The 17,996-nt window shown below is 44.6% G+C and overlaps 1 protein-coding gene across 7 annotated transcripts in view; it reads right to left on the bottom strand.

The window, feature by feature from the left end:
• LOC129837819 (regulatory-associated protein of mTOR-like) overlaps nt 1-17,996 on the bottom strand; it is a 180,472-nt gene that overhangs the window by 60,624 nt on the left and 101,852 nt on the right. For all 7 annotated transcript variants that reach the window (XM_055904315.1, XM_055904299.1, XM_055904293.1 and 4 more), the window contains exons 8-11: nt 14,974-15,033; nt 5,390-5,490; nt 2,916-3,060; nt 822-897 (exon numbers count right to left, since the gene is read on the bottom strand). In XM_055904315.1, coding sequence (XP_055760290.1) covers nt 822-897; nt 2,916-3,060; nt 5,390-5,490; nt 14,974-15,033 — 382 coding nt within the window. The remainder of the gene's footprint in view (nt 1-821; nt 898-2,915; nt 3,061-5,389; nt 5,491-14,973; nt 15,034-17,996) is intronic.

Below are 17,996 nucleotides of genomic sequence, written 5' to 3' on the forward strand. Positions count from 1 at the left end.
CAGAGAGATTGGGAATTCAATATTACAATCGCGGTGGATTATTACACCATAACGGGATGCTAAACTTTTGTAGCTCGTCTGGACAGACCGATTTCTACAGGGAGCTGCAACAATGCATCATCAATGACCATCTCAATCTCTATATTTTTGTAGAAAAGCACAGAGGATGGCGGTATATGGCAGGGCAGCATGTATTGTACTACACCATTCATACCACCCAAACTGACCCCAAAGATGATGCGTTAGCACTGACTATCACAGTGGGAAACTTTCAAGTGCGTGTGATGAAAATATCTTATAATGAATGATTGAGTTGCACTGACTGGACAAGTAGCCCCAGACGGGTTTAACAGGATGGAGTGATACACTGACCACAGCTACTATCACTGCTATTGACTCAGTGACACGTGGGTGTTAGTGATGTATCAGTGGAAATAAAATGGTATTTTAACTCATAGAAGTGCCAGGGTCAAAGTAACCAGGGTAAATACAATGAAAGTGAAAGAACTGAAAGCGTCAGACACTGAAGTGACAGACATCCATCCGTCAGCTAGTGGGGTTATTTCTCAGTGAGGTGTCAAACACACAGAAATTGTATCCACAGCATACAGGGCGATATATCTTAGCGCCTGAGGGCTATTGAAATGAAGGGGAAAAAGCCTTCGGCAGTGTGGCCCCGCAGGACCTTGGTGAAGGCAGAATTTGGACACCAGGCAAAATGAGTTTGAGACCCCTGACAGACAGACAGACACACACACGTCATGACTAAGTCCCAAAGTTAGAGGAACCAGCACTGATAAATGGAAAAAACACACACTCACCCTGAAGGCGGTGCCCTCCTCAATGATGGTGGGCAGCTGAGAGAGACAGATGTCCACAGCCAGGTCCCATGCCTGCCTGTAGAGGAACGATGCACACACACACACTAGGCATCAACAACCCAAATGTCCAACACACACACACACAGACAGTCCTAGAGAGGGCAGCATTGAGGCTTTGATCCATCCCAAACTTTGTTCTACCTGGCCATCATGTTGAATTCACACTGTTACATAACACACATCAAACTCCCTTTACTGCTGCACTCTCACACCAACCCCCCCCCCCCCCCCCTCTTCACCAACTCCTCTTCCTCCCTATTTGCTCTGAGGCAGCACTTGGGGTCTGCAGCTAAGTGGTTTCTCCTCTGGTTAGAAAGTGCATGCAGGAATTGAGCATTTGGTTGACGAATGCAACAATACGCAGCGTTACAGATTTGTTCCAGTCATTGAACGCAACTAAGAACACTGCCTTTGCCTATTCCATCCAGGTAATAGAGGAATCCAAGATAAATGACTAGAATACAATTCTCTATGGAGAAAGATATTTCCCTAGTCAAAGGATCCTAGATGCTAGTTATAATCTATGTAGAATACAAATAATAATATCCTTCACACAACACAGTGTGCACTCAATATTCATATCAGGTATAAATATCTGTAATCCCAGTGCATGAATATATCAAATATATGAAACATCTGGAATCAGTCGAAACAAGCAGACAAACATTTGTTTGGCGACAACAACAGAAAACATGTCACTCTTGCTGTTAGTATCAGTTTGGGAAGTGAGTGAAAAGTGACATGAAACGTGATTGGGATTTGATAGGAGTGAGGGGTGTGTGATGGCCGCAGGTAGCCTAGCGGTTAAGAGCGCTGGGCCAGTAACCCAAAGGTCACTGGTTCGAATCCCCGAGCCGTCGTTCAGAACTCTGACGCAGTTGTCAAGTCAACACATCTGTCATTGCTACTGTGAACCGCATCACAAGAGCGATGACAAAGAAGATATGTATAAAACATTGACATCATTGATGCAACTTCAATGTTGCTTGAGATGACTTTACCGCATCCAGCGTTTCAAAGAGCTGTCAGTCACGGTGAGCTCATGAATAATAAACTCCCCGCCCACAAAGCCTGTCTTTTCAAACTTTGAGATAAAAAGTACTTTTTCGCAGATTTATATCCAAAACAAATATTATGGGTGATATTGTAGTCATTCAAAAGGCTATTTTACATGGAAATCAAAATGTCAGGTCGGGACCTTGGGAACTTTAAGTGTGTATGAGGGAATTTGTATCTAGTTGCTGACACTGCTATAGCTTCTACCTGCAGCAGAGCTTCGTGCAGCCATAGCGCCATACACCCCCATCACACTCATGCACACCTGTCCCCAGCCAATTTATATCCTAATAATGGCCCACTAATAAAGACAACAAGAGCATTTTAATAACACTTGCTGATTGTGTATGGCCACCATCATCAATCAAAATATTTCCCCAAACCCTCACTATTTCTCTCCACCTCCACACTTACGTATTCTCCTACACATTCTATTAGTCTCTCGTCCTTCTTTACTGCCATCTAGCTACCTCAACATTTCCTATCAGTCTCTCTCCTCCACTCTCTTCCTTCCTTATTTACTGCCATCTAGCTACCTCAACACTTCCTATCAGTCTCTCTCCTCCACTCTTTCTTACCACCCCTTGTTGTCCTTTGACCTCCCCCTTCTCCTCCCTCCACATTCTCTCTCTCGCTCTGTGCTTCCTTTCTTGCTGGTCCAAGCATCTCTTTAGAGCTGTGATGGGGTGTTGTAACAAAGGGAAAGTGCACCCCAGATTATTCAGTGCTATTTAATGTCTTCTCAAGAAGAGATAATGGAGGCAATAAGAGAGGAAAACAGGCGATCGCTCACTCAAGAGGCTTTCAGCAAAAACACTCTCCCCCAACTAAAGCTTTTAGCAACTGATGGTGGAAAAACACACAAAAGGATTTTGCAGACAGTTTTCAACAATAATTTAATGAATGGACAGACCGATACGATTTAATAGAAAAGGCCAACAGAGAGAGTGTGTGTGTGTGTGTGTGTGTCTGTCTTACCACATGGCGTGCATGTATGTAGGTGGCAGGCGCGGACTGCTGACAGGGGTGCAGTTGTATGACCTCATTATCCTCTCTGCTAACAGGAAGTTGCGGAATAAACTGGCCACCAACAGGTCCTGACGAAAGAGCTTCTGGAACAGATCTAGAGAGAGGGAGGATGAGTAAAAGGAGAGAAAAAAGGAAGAATGGACATGAAGGAATGGAAAGAAAGAAAGTGATAGGGGGCAAGGGAGCATGGTCGATGGAAAATAAGACAGCATCAAAGAAAGAGAGAGAAAGAAGGGGAGAAAAAGAGAGATGTACAGTGCATTCGGAAAGTATTCAGACCCCTTGACTTTTTCCACTGTTACATTACAGCCTTATTCTAAAATGGATTCAATATTTTTTTCTCCCTCAATCTACCCACAATAACAGAGCAAAAAAAGGTTTTATAATTTAGCGAATTTATTACAAATATAACTTAAATATTTACATAAGTATTCAGACCCTTTACTCAGTACTTTGTTGAATCATTTTTGGCAGCGATTACAGTCTCGAGTCTTCTTCAGTAAAATGCTACAAGCTTGGCACAACTGTATTTGGGGAGTTTCTCCCATTCTTCTCTGCAGATCCTCTCAAGCTCTGTCAGGTTGGATGGGGAAAGTTGCTGCACAGCTATTTTCAGGTCTCTCCAGAGATGTTCGATCGGGTTCAAGTCCGGGCTCTGGCTGGGCCGCTCAAGGACATTCAGAGACTTGTCCCAAAGCCACTCCTGCGTTGTCTTGGCTGTTTGCTTAGGGTCATTGTCCTGTTGGAAGGTGAACTTTCACCCCAGTCTGAGGTCCTGAGCGCTCTTGAGCAGGTTTTCATCTAGTATCTCGCTATACTTTTCTACATTCATCTTTCCCTCAACCCTGACTAGTCTCCAAGACCCTGCCACAGGGTCATCAGCATGATGGTGCCAGGTTTCCTCCAGACGTGACGCTTGGCATTCAGGCCAAAGAGTCCAATCTTGGTTCTCATGGTCAGAGTCCTTTAGGTGCCTTTTGGCAAACTGCAAGCAGGCTGCCATGTGCCTTTTACTGAGGAGTGGCTTCCGTCTGGCCACTCTACCATAAAGGCCTGATTGGTGGAGTGCTGCAGAGATAGTTGTCTTTCTGGAAGGTTCTCCCATCTCCACAGAGGAACTCAGGAGCTCTGTCAGAGTGACCATCGAGTTCTTGGTCACCTCCCTGACATAGGCCCTTCTCCGCCGATTACGCAGTTTTCCTGTGCGGCAAGCTCTAGGAAGAGTCTTGGTGGTTCCAAACTACTTCCATGTAAGAATGGTGGAGGCCACGCTGTTCTTGGGGGACCTTCAATGCTGCAGACATTTTCTGGTACCCTTCCCCAGATCTGTGCATCGACACAATCTTGTCTCGGACCTCCACGGACAATTCCTTCGAACTCATGGCTTGGTTTTGCTCTGACATGCACTATCATATGTGGGACATTATATAGACAGGTGTGTGCCTTTCCAAATCATGTCTAATCAATTGAATTTACTACAGGTGGAATCCAATCAAGTTGTAGAAATATCAAGGATGATCAATGGAAACAGGATGCACCTGGGCTCAATTTCAAGACTCATATGAGAGTCACTTAAGTAAATAAGGTATGTTTATTTTTAATACACTAGCAACAATTTCTAAATACCTGTTTTCATTTTGTCATTATGGGGTATATTGTGTAGATTGATGAGAAAATAATTTAATCCATTTTAGAATAAGGCTGTAACATAACAAAATGTGGAAAAGTCAAGGGATCAATGCTTTCCGAATGCCCTGTAGGTGTGCATGTATTGTGCATTGAATGCACTGTAGGTGTGTATGTATTGTGCATTGAATGCACTGTAGGTGTGTATGTATGTATTGTGTGTGTGTATTGAATGTGGACAGACAGGCAGAGTGGAGTAGCAGCGCCAGATAGATCAAGGCAGGGGGCGGTAGTGACATTTTCAACTCGTATTATTAATTCATGCATTATCTCATTTAGTTTAATTGGGCCAGGTTTCTCCAGTGTTTATCCCCAACTAATGATAATAATTGGTGTGTGTGTGTGTGTGTGTGTGTGTGTGTGTGTGTGTATGTGTGAGAGGGAGTGAGTCTGTCTGTGCATAAGTGTTTTGATTGTGGTGTGATTCGAGTGTGCGTGTTCACGTGCTTTTGTGTGCGAGTATGTCTGTGTGAGCGTAGTTTGTGAGAGTGAGGTGTGTGGTGAGGTGGATTAGGTGTGCCGTGCCTTCATGAAGGAGATTCACTGTGATGGAGGCTGATTAATGACTGGCAGTACCGTATGGTTTCTGGGGTTTATCAGCCCATTACCACTGTTCTCCTCTCACATGAGTGTTTGTGTGCGAGTGACTTTCTACTTGTCTGGGCAGCCACAGGGGTATGAGTGTGTGCGCATGCATATATGCTCCCAAACTCGTGTGTGTGTGTGTGTGTGTGTACCTCTGGGCAGCACGTTCCAGGCGATAGTGTCAGTGATAGCAGTGAAGATCCAGTTGAGCTCTCCCAGTGGGGTACGTCTGTCATTCAGTCTCCCAGGTATCCTACACAACACCATAGGTTTGTCAGTAATATTAACATACTGGTAACTGTCAAAATAAAGGAAATCCCAACGTAGTGTCTTAATGGCGTTGGGCCACCATGAGTCAGAACAGCGTCAATGCACCTTGGCATAGATTCTACAAGTATCTGGAACTCTGTTGGAAGAATGCGACCATAGGAATAAAGCAGTGTTCTATTTATATATACGGATGCAACACGATTCTTCCGCAAGAAAATTCATTTGGTGTTTTGTTGATGGTGGTGGAAAACGCTGTCTCAGGCACCGCTCAAGAATCTCCCATAAGTGTTAAACTGGGTTGAGATCTGGTGACAGAGAATGCCATGGCATCATACATCGTTTTCATGCTCATCAAACCGTTCAGTGAACACTCGTGCCCTGCTGAAGGGGGCATTGTCATCCTATGGAGGCATAGCCATGGTAACCAAAATAATGGCCTGCCCAGCATTTTTATACATTTGTAAATGTCTTAAGTCAGGAACCAAACCTGTGTGGAAGCACCTGTTTTTAATATACTTTGTATCCCTCATTTACTCAAGCGTTTCCAATATTTTGGCAGTTACCTGTATATTCCATATAAAATACACTGAGCGCACAAAACATTAAGAACACCTTCCTAATATTGCGTTGCACATGGACTCTACAAGGTGTTGGAAGCGTTCCACAGGGATGCTGGCCCATATTGACTCCAATGCTTCCACACAGTTGTGTCAAGTTGGCTGGATGTCCTTTGGGTGGTGGACCATTCTTGATACACACAGGAAACTGTTGTATGAAAAACCCAGCAGCAATGCAGTTCTTGACAAACCGCTGCACCTGGCACCTACAACCATACCCCGTTCAAAGACACCGCAATCTTTTGTCTTGCCCCTTCACTCTCTGAATGGCACACATTCACAACCCATATCTCAATTGTCTCAAGGCTTAGAAATCCTTCTTTAACCTGTCTCCTCCCCTTCATCTAAACTGATTGAAGTGGATTTAACAAGTGACATCAGTAAGGGACCATAGCTTTCACCTGGTCAGTCCATGTCATGGAAGGAGCAGGTGTTCCTAATATTTTGTACACTCAGTGTTCAATATCTATAATACATCCATTACATCCGTCTAATTAACATAGAGCTATTCATGTCAGTGTCATCAAACTATATTAACACTTTAAAACTATCTGTCATTAGACTTGATGGGAAAGCACCGCAGAATGTATACACATATAAAGCACTAAAATAGTGCACTATATAGTAGTGCTAAGCGATTAACCCAAATTTCGATTATTAAAAAAAAGAATTAAACAGTTCAATGACTTGAATTCCATTTTGTTGTGATTTTTTTTCTAAACTCGATGTGCAGTTTGTAGAGATTAATCACATCAAGTCTGAACTGTGTGATGTAGTAGGGAGTTGTAGTTTCCAACAGGCCAATTTTCCATACTGAACAAAAATATAAGCGTAACATGAAACAATTTCAAAGATTTTACTGCGTTACAGTTCAAAATAAGGATATTAATCAATTAAAATTAATTAATTAGGCCCAAATCAATGGATTTCACATGACTGGGAAAACAAATGTTGTTGGTTACATATAGCTTTTTTTTTTTTTTTAAGCTATGGGCGTGGATCAGAAAAATAGTCAGTATCTGGTGTGACCACCATTTGCCTCATGAAGCACAACATCACCTTCTCATAGAGTTGATTGTGGCCTGTGGAATGTTGTCCCAATCCTCTAATGGCCGTGCAAAGTTACTGGATATTGGCAGGAACAGGAATACGCTGCCGTATAGGTCGATCCAGAGCATCCCAAACATGCTCAATGGGTAACTGGGTTATTTTCAGCTTCCAGGAATTGAGTACAGAACCTTGCGACATGGGGCCGTGCATTTTCATTCTGAAACATGTGATCGCTGCGGATGAATGGCATGACAATTGGCCTCAGGATCTCAAATTACCATTGATAAAATGAAATTGTGTCCGTTGTCCGTAGCTTATCCCTGCCCATACCATAACTCCACCGCCACCATGGAGCACTCAGATCACAACATTGACATCAGCAAACCACTTGCCCACACAACGCCATACACGTGTTCTGCGGTTGTGAGGCCGGTTGGACGTACTACCAAATTCTCTAAAACGACTTCGGAGGAAGCTTAGAGAAATGAACATGACATTTTCTGGCAACAGCTCTGGTGGACATTCCTGCAGTCAGCTTGCCAATTGAACACTCCCTCAAAACTTGACACATCTGTGGCATTGTGTTGTGTGACAAAACTGCACAATTTAGCGGCCCTTTGTCTACAGCACAAGGTGCACCTGTGTAATGATCATGCTGTTTAATCGGCTTCTTGATATGCCACACCTGTCACATGGATGGATTATCTTGGCAAAGGAGAAATGCTCACTAACAGGGATATAAACAAAATTGTGCACAATTTGAGAGAAATAAGCTTTTTGTGCGTATGGAACATTTCTGGGATGTTTTATTTCAGCTTATGAAACCAACACTTTACAAGTTGCGTTTATATTATTATCCAGTGTACATTATTTATCACAGAAAACATGGAAATTAACTATAATGACCATAATCCGTTACGCGCCCGCTTAAACTTGTGTGGTCTGTGCAGAGCAAGACGGAGACTGTCGTCTTGCGCACGCGAGAGAGAGAGAAAGAGGAGGCTAAAGACAAGCTAGCAAAGTGTAGTACTGAACTAAAGGGAGAGACACTAATGGCTACTGGACTGGAGGGAGAGAGGGAGCAACGGGGTTAACACTAGAACTACTGTAGGCCAACTGCCACTCACATTTGATTTAGCTCCTTCCCTGATTTTTCCGAAATGTTTGTATTTTACACTGCTCATTTGTCAGAATTTGAAATCGCCAACAGAAAAATATTTGCCGCCTTTACCAGTTTTTTCCCACACCTATTCCAAACTTAACCCGCCAAGACAATGTGCTGTAGAACATTGGTATCCACCCAGGTGCTAATGCGACTCTCTCCTCACTAAATGAATGACAAATGGATGAATGGGCGATAATTGTGCACCTTACTTCACAATTAAATTCAAATTAGGCCTAACTGAATGATGACGGTGAAGATGTTGATTTCATTTAGAAAGACAATAGTGTAATGATGAGTTGGTGTTATGCCTATTTATCAGCAGCAAATCACCTAGGGGGCTGATACCGTTCTCTTTTAAGTTTTACTTTGTGAACATAAGCTGTTATGGAACTGTTTTATTTACTAGAAGGGAAACTAAAACACGCTACATGGTGCAGCAGGCCTTCAGAATAATGCAAAACATATCCTTGATTCTATCAAAGTTGATGAGCGGGAAACAACAATGCCAGTCAGCCTGTCCAGCCGGCCCATCGAAACTACACCTAAACTATACCCAAACTCATTTCACACAGATTAAGAGACAGACTACAGACAAGATTCAATTGACAATAATCTGATGAGTGACAATATTAGGTCTATCAGTTGGCAAACTGTACATGCAGGGAAAGGAGCATCACTTTATCATATCCTCCTCCAGAGTCACATGTAAGTAAAACATTCACATTTCTAAATACTATCAGAAAGAGCATATTCTGCAGTTTCTATTACACTTACCTTTGTCAAATAACTCTCATAATTCAAGAGGTGCAGCTCTATTTCCAAACGTCACTTTTTCCAAGAACATCCCTGCTGTCCATGAATTCAGTACATTACCAATTACGCGGCAGCGTAAAAACGTAAAAACGAGTAACATAATACAATTAAAATATGCTATTCTGTCATCAATGGGCAATATAAACCAGATAGAAACTGATAATGGTGCATGTGACTTGAATGAACTACGTAAAAACGAGTAACATAATACAATTAAAATATGCTATTCTGTCATCAATGGGCAATATAAACCAGATAGAAACTGATAATGGTGCATGTGACTTGAATGAACTGATTGATGATGGTGATTGAATTGATCTGAATGATGAGGGTGAAGAAGATGATTCAATTTAGAACTATATTGTAATTTTGATGAAGAATTGTGGGCAGTCTATTTTATTATGAAAGGCTGCAAATGGTATATCATTTCCCCTCTATGAGAGTCAAATTAGACACCGAGTACAACATACAGTGTGTAGTTCACAATGGCAAGCCGAACCAAATGAATGGACGCACTAACAGTATTGCAAATGCTGCAGAATTTAGGTGAGTTCGAGTTGGATGGAGGATCATATATTGAGCTTGAAATAGACATTGCTGATGAAGAGTCTTCATCTGATTCAGATGTTGACTTCCGCCTCCGATGCCTGAGCTTCGCCACAGTAAAAACTCAGAGCCAACAGACGGCGAGGCAGGAGTCTGGGAGGGACGGCACGGCGAGGCAGGAGTCTGGGAGGGACGGCACGGCGAGGCAGGAGTCTGGGAGGGACGGCACGGCGAGGCAGGAGTCTCTGAGGGACGGCACGGCGAGTCAGGAGTCTGGGAGGGACGGCACGGCGAGTCAGGAGTCTGGGAGGGACGGCACGGCGAGGCAGGAGTCTGGGAGGGACGGCACGGCGAGGCAGGAGTCTGGGAGGGACGGCACGGCGAGGCAAGAGTCTGGGAGGGACGGCACGGCGAGGCAGGAGTCTGGGAGGGACGGCACGGCGAGGCAGGAGTCTGGGAGGGACGGCACGGCGAGACAGGAGTCTGGGAGGGACGGCACGACTTTTTACTTGACATAATTACTATAACTCTATTACTAATCAAATCTACAAATTAAGTTGATCAAATGGATTACACTGAATATTTCTTCACGCAATTAATCATTTACAATAGCTTATGCACTATTTATCAAGCATGTTTGCGCACCTTACAGGCTGATATGCATCTGATACATATGCTAAAGAGTATGCCCGGCAACATTCTCTAGCGGGTACTGATAGGCTGAAAGGCCAGGCGGTTCTACCAATACAAACTTTGCCGGTAATCTAGATTAGGATCCATCTTCCCCTTGTGCCCTAAACAATAGCCTACACTAGTTAGTCCCCCGATGGCACTAGTTGGTCAGAACTTGGTCCCCAGATAGGACTTCCTGTTGATGTCAAATAAGGAGTTTCCTCTTGCCCAGTCATCACAATGTCATCTATCCTTATTTCAATAAATCAATTACAATTGTATTTATTACAGATTTTGTTGTTGATGTTTTCATCTCGTCTCTAGGCTGTCAGGAAAGTGGTGTCCCCAGAATGTGGTGCCAGAACAGGTGTCCCCAGTAGGTAGCGTGTGTGTGTGTGTGTGGCCTAGTCTGTGGGGCGACAGGTAGCCTAGCGGTTAAGAGCGTTGGGCAAGTAAAGGTTGCTGGTTCGAATCCCTGAGGCGACTACGTGGGAAAATTGGTCTTATTTGCCCTTGAGCAAGGCACCTTAACCCTAATTGCTCCTGTAAGTCGCTCTGGATAATAGCATCTGCTAAATGAACAAAATGTAAAACAACGTACATTATGTGTGTGTGTGGTCTAATGATGACTCCTAACAGCCCCAGTGTGTGTAGTGTAGATCAATAGAGGCATGGCTGTGTTGATGGTGATGTGTTGACCGGGCCACCCCCCCCCCCCCCCCCCATGACGCTTTATGACCCCCCCAGTGGGGGAGAGGAGTACAAGGAGGAACGGGGACAAATGGCTTCCCCCATCTCCCTGGGTATATCCTGAGACACACGGAGAAAGCTCACACACACAGTGCCCAGAGTGAACACTGAGGGGCTGCACTGAACCAACAAGGTATCGCTCATGTGAAAGAGCAGTGTGTCACAACATCAAAGAGACACCATTTCTCTTTCCCATTCAGAGCTCCTAAACCCCACAGGAGCTCACCCACCTCTCCCATTCATCTGGCCAAACATACATTAGCAGTCAGTACAGACAACACACACCCTCTCAGCTAAATGTATTAGAACGGAGGAAAAAGAGGACTACATGTTTCTGCCATAACCTTGACGCCGTTCGACTGGGGGCACTGGTGAGCAGCGACATGTAAAGACATTTTTTCTCAAGGTTCCTGCTTCCTGCTAGCACCGCACCCCTCCAGGGGGTCTGGGAGACACAGTATCAATAGGCTGCGGGATTGGAATTGGAATCCATGCTCAAAGCTCATAGGGTTCCCATGTTATTCTCATCATTCCCATGCAGTAGGAAAACAGTTCAGGGGAGATGAAAAGAAAAAAGACCTGTGTTTCTTGACAAGAAAGGATCATCCTTGATCAGGAGGCGGGGCTTGGCGGTGTGAAGTCAAAAGAGAAAATAAACAAATTCCCTTATATTGCATCTGCGTGAAGTAGAGTATTAGTCATGATAACTGACATGGTTTAGAATCGTGACTCGAAATCTCTTATCTAAGATCCTTTTGCAATAAGTGTGTGTATGTAGGAGTGTGTGGGTGTGTAGGAGGGAGAGAAGAAGTAAATCATGTAATTACTGGTTGGTCCAAGTTCTTTGCAGTGACTTAGTCTTATGTAATGGGGGTCGGCTGTCTATATGTAACGTCTTGGCCCTCTGAGCAGAAAGTGTGTGTGTGTGTGTGTGTGTGTGTGTGTGTGTCTGTGTGTGTGTGTGTGTGTGTGTGCGAGCGCGTCTCCATTATGGCCGGTTAACACTGAACACACGGAGGTAGTCATGGCCATGTGCTGACTGAGTCACAAACTCAGCTGGGAGGTAAATGTCACCATCTCCTGGGGCCCAGTGCTGAAACACACACTGGCACAGCTCAGCCTTTCGGAAGCTAACGCTTCAGCACCACTCCTTGTTGCAGCTGTCTAAAACCCCGGGCCTGGAGAACCACACAGGGTGTGTTCAGGGTTTTGTTCCAACTCAGCACTAATACAGCTGGGGCCTGTTCAGGAGGTTGCAACGTTATAGCATTCAGATATAAGTAGATTTTTTTGGGGGGGGGGGTAACCATTTTAACCAGTAACCATTTTAGAGACTGCCACCAAAACTAGCTGTGTTTAAAGTTCCAGACAGAGGTAAATGAGAAGGCCATTTAAATGAGTGTTGTGACAAGGTATGAACTCTGCTATGGACCGGTTCTTATGAGAACCAACAGAACTGACCTGGGAAGGTGTTGGGTGATTCTGTAGGAACGGCTATAGTACATTATGAATTAGCGCTTCCGTTGCTGCACTGGACTCCAGTACTTAGTAGGTGAAGTCCAACTGTGAGGTGATTTTTAACTAGTACACCACTCAAAGCTCTGAAATACCACCCGAATCGATTTCTTTTTGGTCTGCATCTGGGTCAGATCTGAACGTCGTCACTTAAAACACACTCCGAAGGGAAGCCTTTCCCAGTACGAACTTTGACGCAAACTGATTACAATGGGTCGGCTGGTGTCCAACTCTGAGGCGATACTGAACGAGTCCACTGCGGACTACACTCTACACATTCAGTTGAGACGAGGACTCCCAAAAACATCCTCACACTTGCAAAGCTCTCAAACGCGACCTGCATTTTGATTTATTTTGGGTCTGTATCAAGACGGAATGCCGTCACTTTAAAACACTAGGAAGGTAGCTCCGTTTCCAGAGGGGAGCCTTTTCCCAGCACAACCTCAACCGCTGACGCAAACCCACGATAAGACTGACGCTCGTATGAGCCTCCTGACGTGCCTTTACATGTCTTCTCGCCGCAGCCCTCCAGTCCAGTGAGAGATGTAAGGAGGGAGAAGTGTCAAAGCTGTCAAAACCGACCCGTGATGTACTGATATGGTAGAAGGAGAATAAAAGGAGAGACAAAGAGATGCAAAGTAAGAGAGTGAGATCTCACTCTGATTGTTAGTTGAAAGGCTGTCTCTTCCACCTGGTTATTTCTCAAGCAGTTTTTATCCTCCACAGAGGCATCTCCATATGTCAGAGAGAGAGCGAGAGGAAGAGAAGGAAAGAGAACGCTACAGAGAAGGTGGGAAGAGAGCGAGAGAGTTAGACATGATGCCAAAGGGAGAGAGAGAGCCAGATAGTGAGCAAGAGAGAAGGAAGGATGAGAGTACCTTATCCACCTGAAGAGAGAGACACTTCTTGTATCCTCTCCTTTGGAACAGGGGATTGTTTGAAAAAGGAACAGGCTGCGGTTCGGCAGAGGTACCTGAGGAGTTATGGTGCACAGGGGAGGCAACTCTTGAGTTTGGATCCAATCCTAAACTCACTTCCAGTCTTGGAGAGGGGCAGAGTAGGCAGAGAGAGGAGTGAAACGTGACTATCTGGTGGGGAAGAGTAGGCAGAGGAGTGAAACGTGACTATCTGGAGAAGGGCAGAGTAGGCAGAGAGGGGAGTGAAACGTGACTCTCTGGTGGGGAAGAGTAGGCAGAGAGAGGAGTGAAACGTGACTATCTGGAGAAGGGCCGAGTAGGCAGAGAGAGGAGTGAAACGTGACTATCTGGAGAAGGGCAGAGTAGGCAGAGAGAGGAGTGAAACGTGACTAACTGGTGGGGAAGAGTAGGCAGAGAGGAGTGAAACGTGACTATCTGGAGAGGGGTAGAGTAGGCAGAGAGAGGAGTGAAACGTGACTAACTGGTGGGGAAGAGTAGGCAGAGAGGAGTGAAACGTGACTATCTGGAGAGGGGTAGAGTAGGCAGAGAGAGGAGTGAAACATGACTATCTGGAGAAGGGCAGAGTAGGCAGAGAGAGGAGTGAAACGTGACTATCTGGTGGGGAAGAGTAGGCAGAGAGGAGTGAAACGTGACTATCTGCGTCACACTGGAAAGAGTTCTACTAGATGAACTTTGACCCCCCAACGTGCACACACTCACGTGCACACACTCACGTTCAGTGAGTGTGCACCATGACACCCTCAGCCTCTACTAGCCCTTAGCCAAACACACTAATTAACCTCTAGAGGACTAGACTCGTGTGTGTGTGTGTGTGTGTGTGTGTGTGTGTGTGTGTGTGTGTGTGTGTGTGTCCGTGTCCGTGTCCGTGTCCGTGTCCGTGTCCATTTTGGCCTGGTTAACACTGAGGGAATCATGGCCATGTGCTGACTGAGTCACAATTAGCTGGAGGCAAAGTCATGTGTGCGTTTACACGCCAGCATGTGTGTTTGGGAGGGAAAGCGAGAACGTCTGTCTGAGTCAGACAAAGACTAGGCAAGAGGGCCAAATCTAAAGTATCGAAAAGTTTGTATCTGTCTTGTTTTCCTGTTATGTGAGCGTGTTAACGTAGTCTCTCTGTGTAGTTGGTGTAGAGGGAGCTCTAGGTGCTGTAAGCTGCCTTTTATGTTCTCAAATCGAGTGGAATTGCATCTGTACGTCCTTTTATCTGGCATACTTGTATTACTCACGACAAAAACATACTCAAATCCATCTATAAAAAAAAAACTGATCTTTACAAAATAAAAAGTAGGGCTTTAAATTGGTCCAAACTACACTACTCGCTGAAAGAACAAAAGAAGAAAAGCAATATAAAGTTTAGAAAGCAGAAATGAAAGCGGGAGAGTAGCCACAGCGGTACTTACTTCTCAATGAGGTCCAATGTCACCCCTGGCACCAGCTTGGCACTTTTCTGCATGCAAAACCTGGGGACACAAACAGAGATCCAGTCCAATCAGGGCAGCAAGAAAGCAAACAAAAGTGCTATATAAATGTTTCCGGTCTTAATTCATCTGTAAACCGCTGAACTTGTGCATACAGTATGTGTGGAAGCATTGCCATGTCAACCACAAAGAAATATGTTTGTTTTCACAGTGAAAAAAAAAGTTTGATATCACAGGAACAATTAGTAACTTTCAATTACATAGTATAATGTCTTTGAACTAGAGAGGTTTAGGCGAGGGTCAGGTCACAAAGGGATACACGCAGGTCGATTTAGACCGCACTGTGACTCCCACAGTGAAGAGGGTATTATCGTGCTTGGACAGGCCCGGGCTGGTAGCAGGTCCAGTGCGTTCCCAGCAGGGTGATGTTTAAAGGTAGAGGAGAGGCACGATATAGCACTGCTGAGGCAGCAACTATAGCAGCTGGGTTGAGATCTCAGATGGGGCTTAGTCATTATTATCAAGGGGAACACAGGTGTGTGTCTGTGGTGGGGAGTGGGGGTGTGTGTATTCTGTGAGCGTGCACTCGGGCGCGCATGCGTTACACAAACCCAACGTTTGAATTATACAGAACCTCGCCACCAGCTGTCCAGCACACGTGTTCTCATCTGGACATTCAAGCACGTACCCAGACAAAGTGCAAACTAACACCGTGTAACAACTCCCCACAACAAACCTCAGGTGGCCATTACATTCAGATCTCCCACTGTGTTTGTTGTGGTAATGAACTTTTAGGACAGAGGTCAAAGTGGCACACGAGTCTTCTCAAACAGGACATGGAACATGAATAGAGACAAGGCCATGTATGAGAGATAGAGAAGCAGGAGAGTGTTCCCAAAACACAGGAGGAGAGGAGACTTTGATCCACAGCCAAAACAAACAGAGAAGAGATGGAGAAGGGTGTCAGAGGACATACTGTCCTAGAGAGAGAAGTGGAGCAGAGAGAACCGTGTGACTGTCTGTGCGTACGTGCTTGGGAGAGCGCGAGAGAGAGTGAGGAAGAGTGTGTGTGTGTGGGGTCTTGTGTGCGCGACGGCTACCTCTCGGTGGGATCCCAAACTAGGTCGTAGAGGGAGGAGCGGAGCTTCTCTGTTGGTCCCCTTGGAGCCGACTGTCTGCTACAGCTCATTACATCCCCCAATCAGTCCTCCCCAGACTCCCTCTGTCTCCATCTTTCCCTCTATGCGGCTCTCTCCTTCAATTCCAATCTCTGTCCTTCGGTCTCTCTCGCTCCCTCTCCCCTATCATTGTGAATGTGCATGTCTCCCAACTCCCTCAGTCTGCCCTCCACTCCCCCTCTCCATTTTACACGTCTCCCAACCCCAAGTCCTCATCGTCTACCAAGTTTCCAATTCTCTATATCCCCCTATTTTTTGGCTCTCTTTCACCGTCTGCTTCGCTTCTCCTGTCCTTTTCTCCTTCTATCCTCTAATTCTTTCCCTCTTCCCGCTCCATCCTTTCCCTCTTCCCGCTCCATCCCTTCCCTCTTCTGTCTACCCGCTCCATCCTTTCTCTCTTCTGTCTACCCGCTCCATCCTTTCCCTCTTCAGTCTTCCCGCTCCATCCTTTCCCTTGCTCTCCCTCGTTAATAAACTGACATTAGCAGCAATAATTAACAAAACACTAATTAGCTGACTGTTGGCTCCTTGCTATTGCTGTATAATATACTGCTAAAATAAAGGAAACCCCAACATAAAGTGTCTTGAGACCCCTCTTTCAAAGTCACTGATATCTCTTCTTCTAGCCATGGTAGCCAAAATAATGGGCATTTTATGACATGACCCTAAGAATGATATGTTAATTGCTTAATTAACGCAGGAATTCCATCTGTGTGGAAGCCTGTTTTCAATATACTTTATATCCCTCATTTACTCAAGTGTTTCCTTTATTTTGGCAGTTACCTGTATATAATGTTCTGCTCTGATTCCCTAAGCTGTGGATTCCTCTTAATGTTTGAGATCTACACTATTAGAAGCTAAGTGGTTATTCAGACAGAGAAACAGTCACAGTAGGTTCAGGTCTTATGTCTCAAGGATGTTCAAGGCATAACCTATCTTTATTCATTTCTATGGTTCGAGGGCAGTGCCGTATATGTATCATGTATATTAATGGATCTGGTGCAAGGCACTCGGGTTGGAAGAAAATATATTTCATTTCAAAAGGTCTACGCATTGCTATAGAACTTAGAAAACGCAGAGATGCATTCAGAACGGCGATGTGTTTTAGCACAGGGCCTTCAAGGTAGTCTGAGGTCGTTAAAGTATTCTGATGTATTATGAGGTTTTATGGGGTAAAACTTCTTCCTGTACCCATTACATTCCTGTTTAGGTCTGTTGAAACAAAGCTGAATGTACAGTAGTCCAAAGGGAAATAGAACATGAGGTTAAGCAATGCTTTGCTTCCCCATTGTGATGTCACCACAGACAAGGACAAGGAGAATAGTTACCATTTTATTGTTACTATTTTTATATTTAATTTTGTATTATTATTTACTGCCATTCTATATTATTATTTGTCATTGTTTATAATTTTATTACAATGTATATTGTATACATTGTTGCTTTGGCAATATTGACACAATGTTTTTCATGCCAATAAAGCAGCTTGAATTTGAATTTGCATATAGTACAGTTCCATTTCCCATATTGAGTCCACGCTCCAGAGATTGTACAGGAAGTGTGTGTGTGTGTGTGTTACACCCTCACATGTTTCCTCCTTCCCCCTATAGGCTAAGGAGATGTGAGGACAGAGAATTAGTTGTTTTAGCTTTAAACGAGTGCAAAACATTGGTGTGTATCAAGGGATATCTTGGCAAACGAAAGGAATGTACGACTGGATAATGAGGCTCCGTGATGATGCATTTTCATTCAGAATTTATCAGCGTTTTGCCTTTTGAAGGTGTACCGTCAGGCAAAGCATCATAGATCATGAGAAGGTACTTGAGG

Source organism: Salvelinus fontinalis, chromosome 3 (genome assembly GCF_029448725.1).
Source record: "Salvelinus fontinalis isolate EN_2023a chromosome 3, ASM2944872v1, whole genome shotgun sequence".
NCBI lineage: Eukaryota > Metazoa > Chordata > Actinopteri > Salmoniformes > Salmonidae > Salvelinus > Salvelinus fontinalis.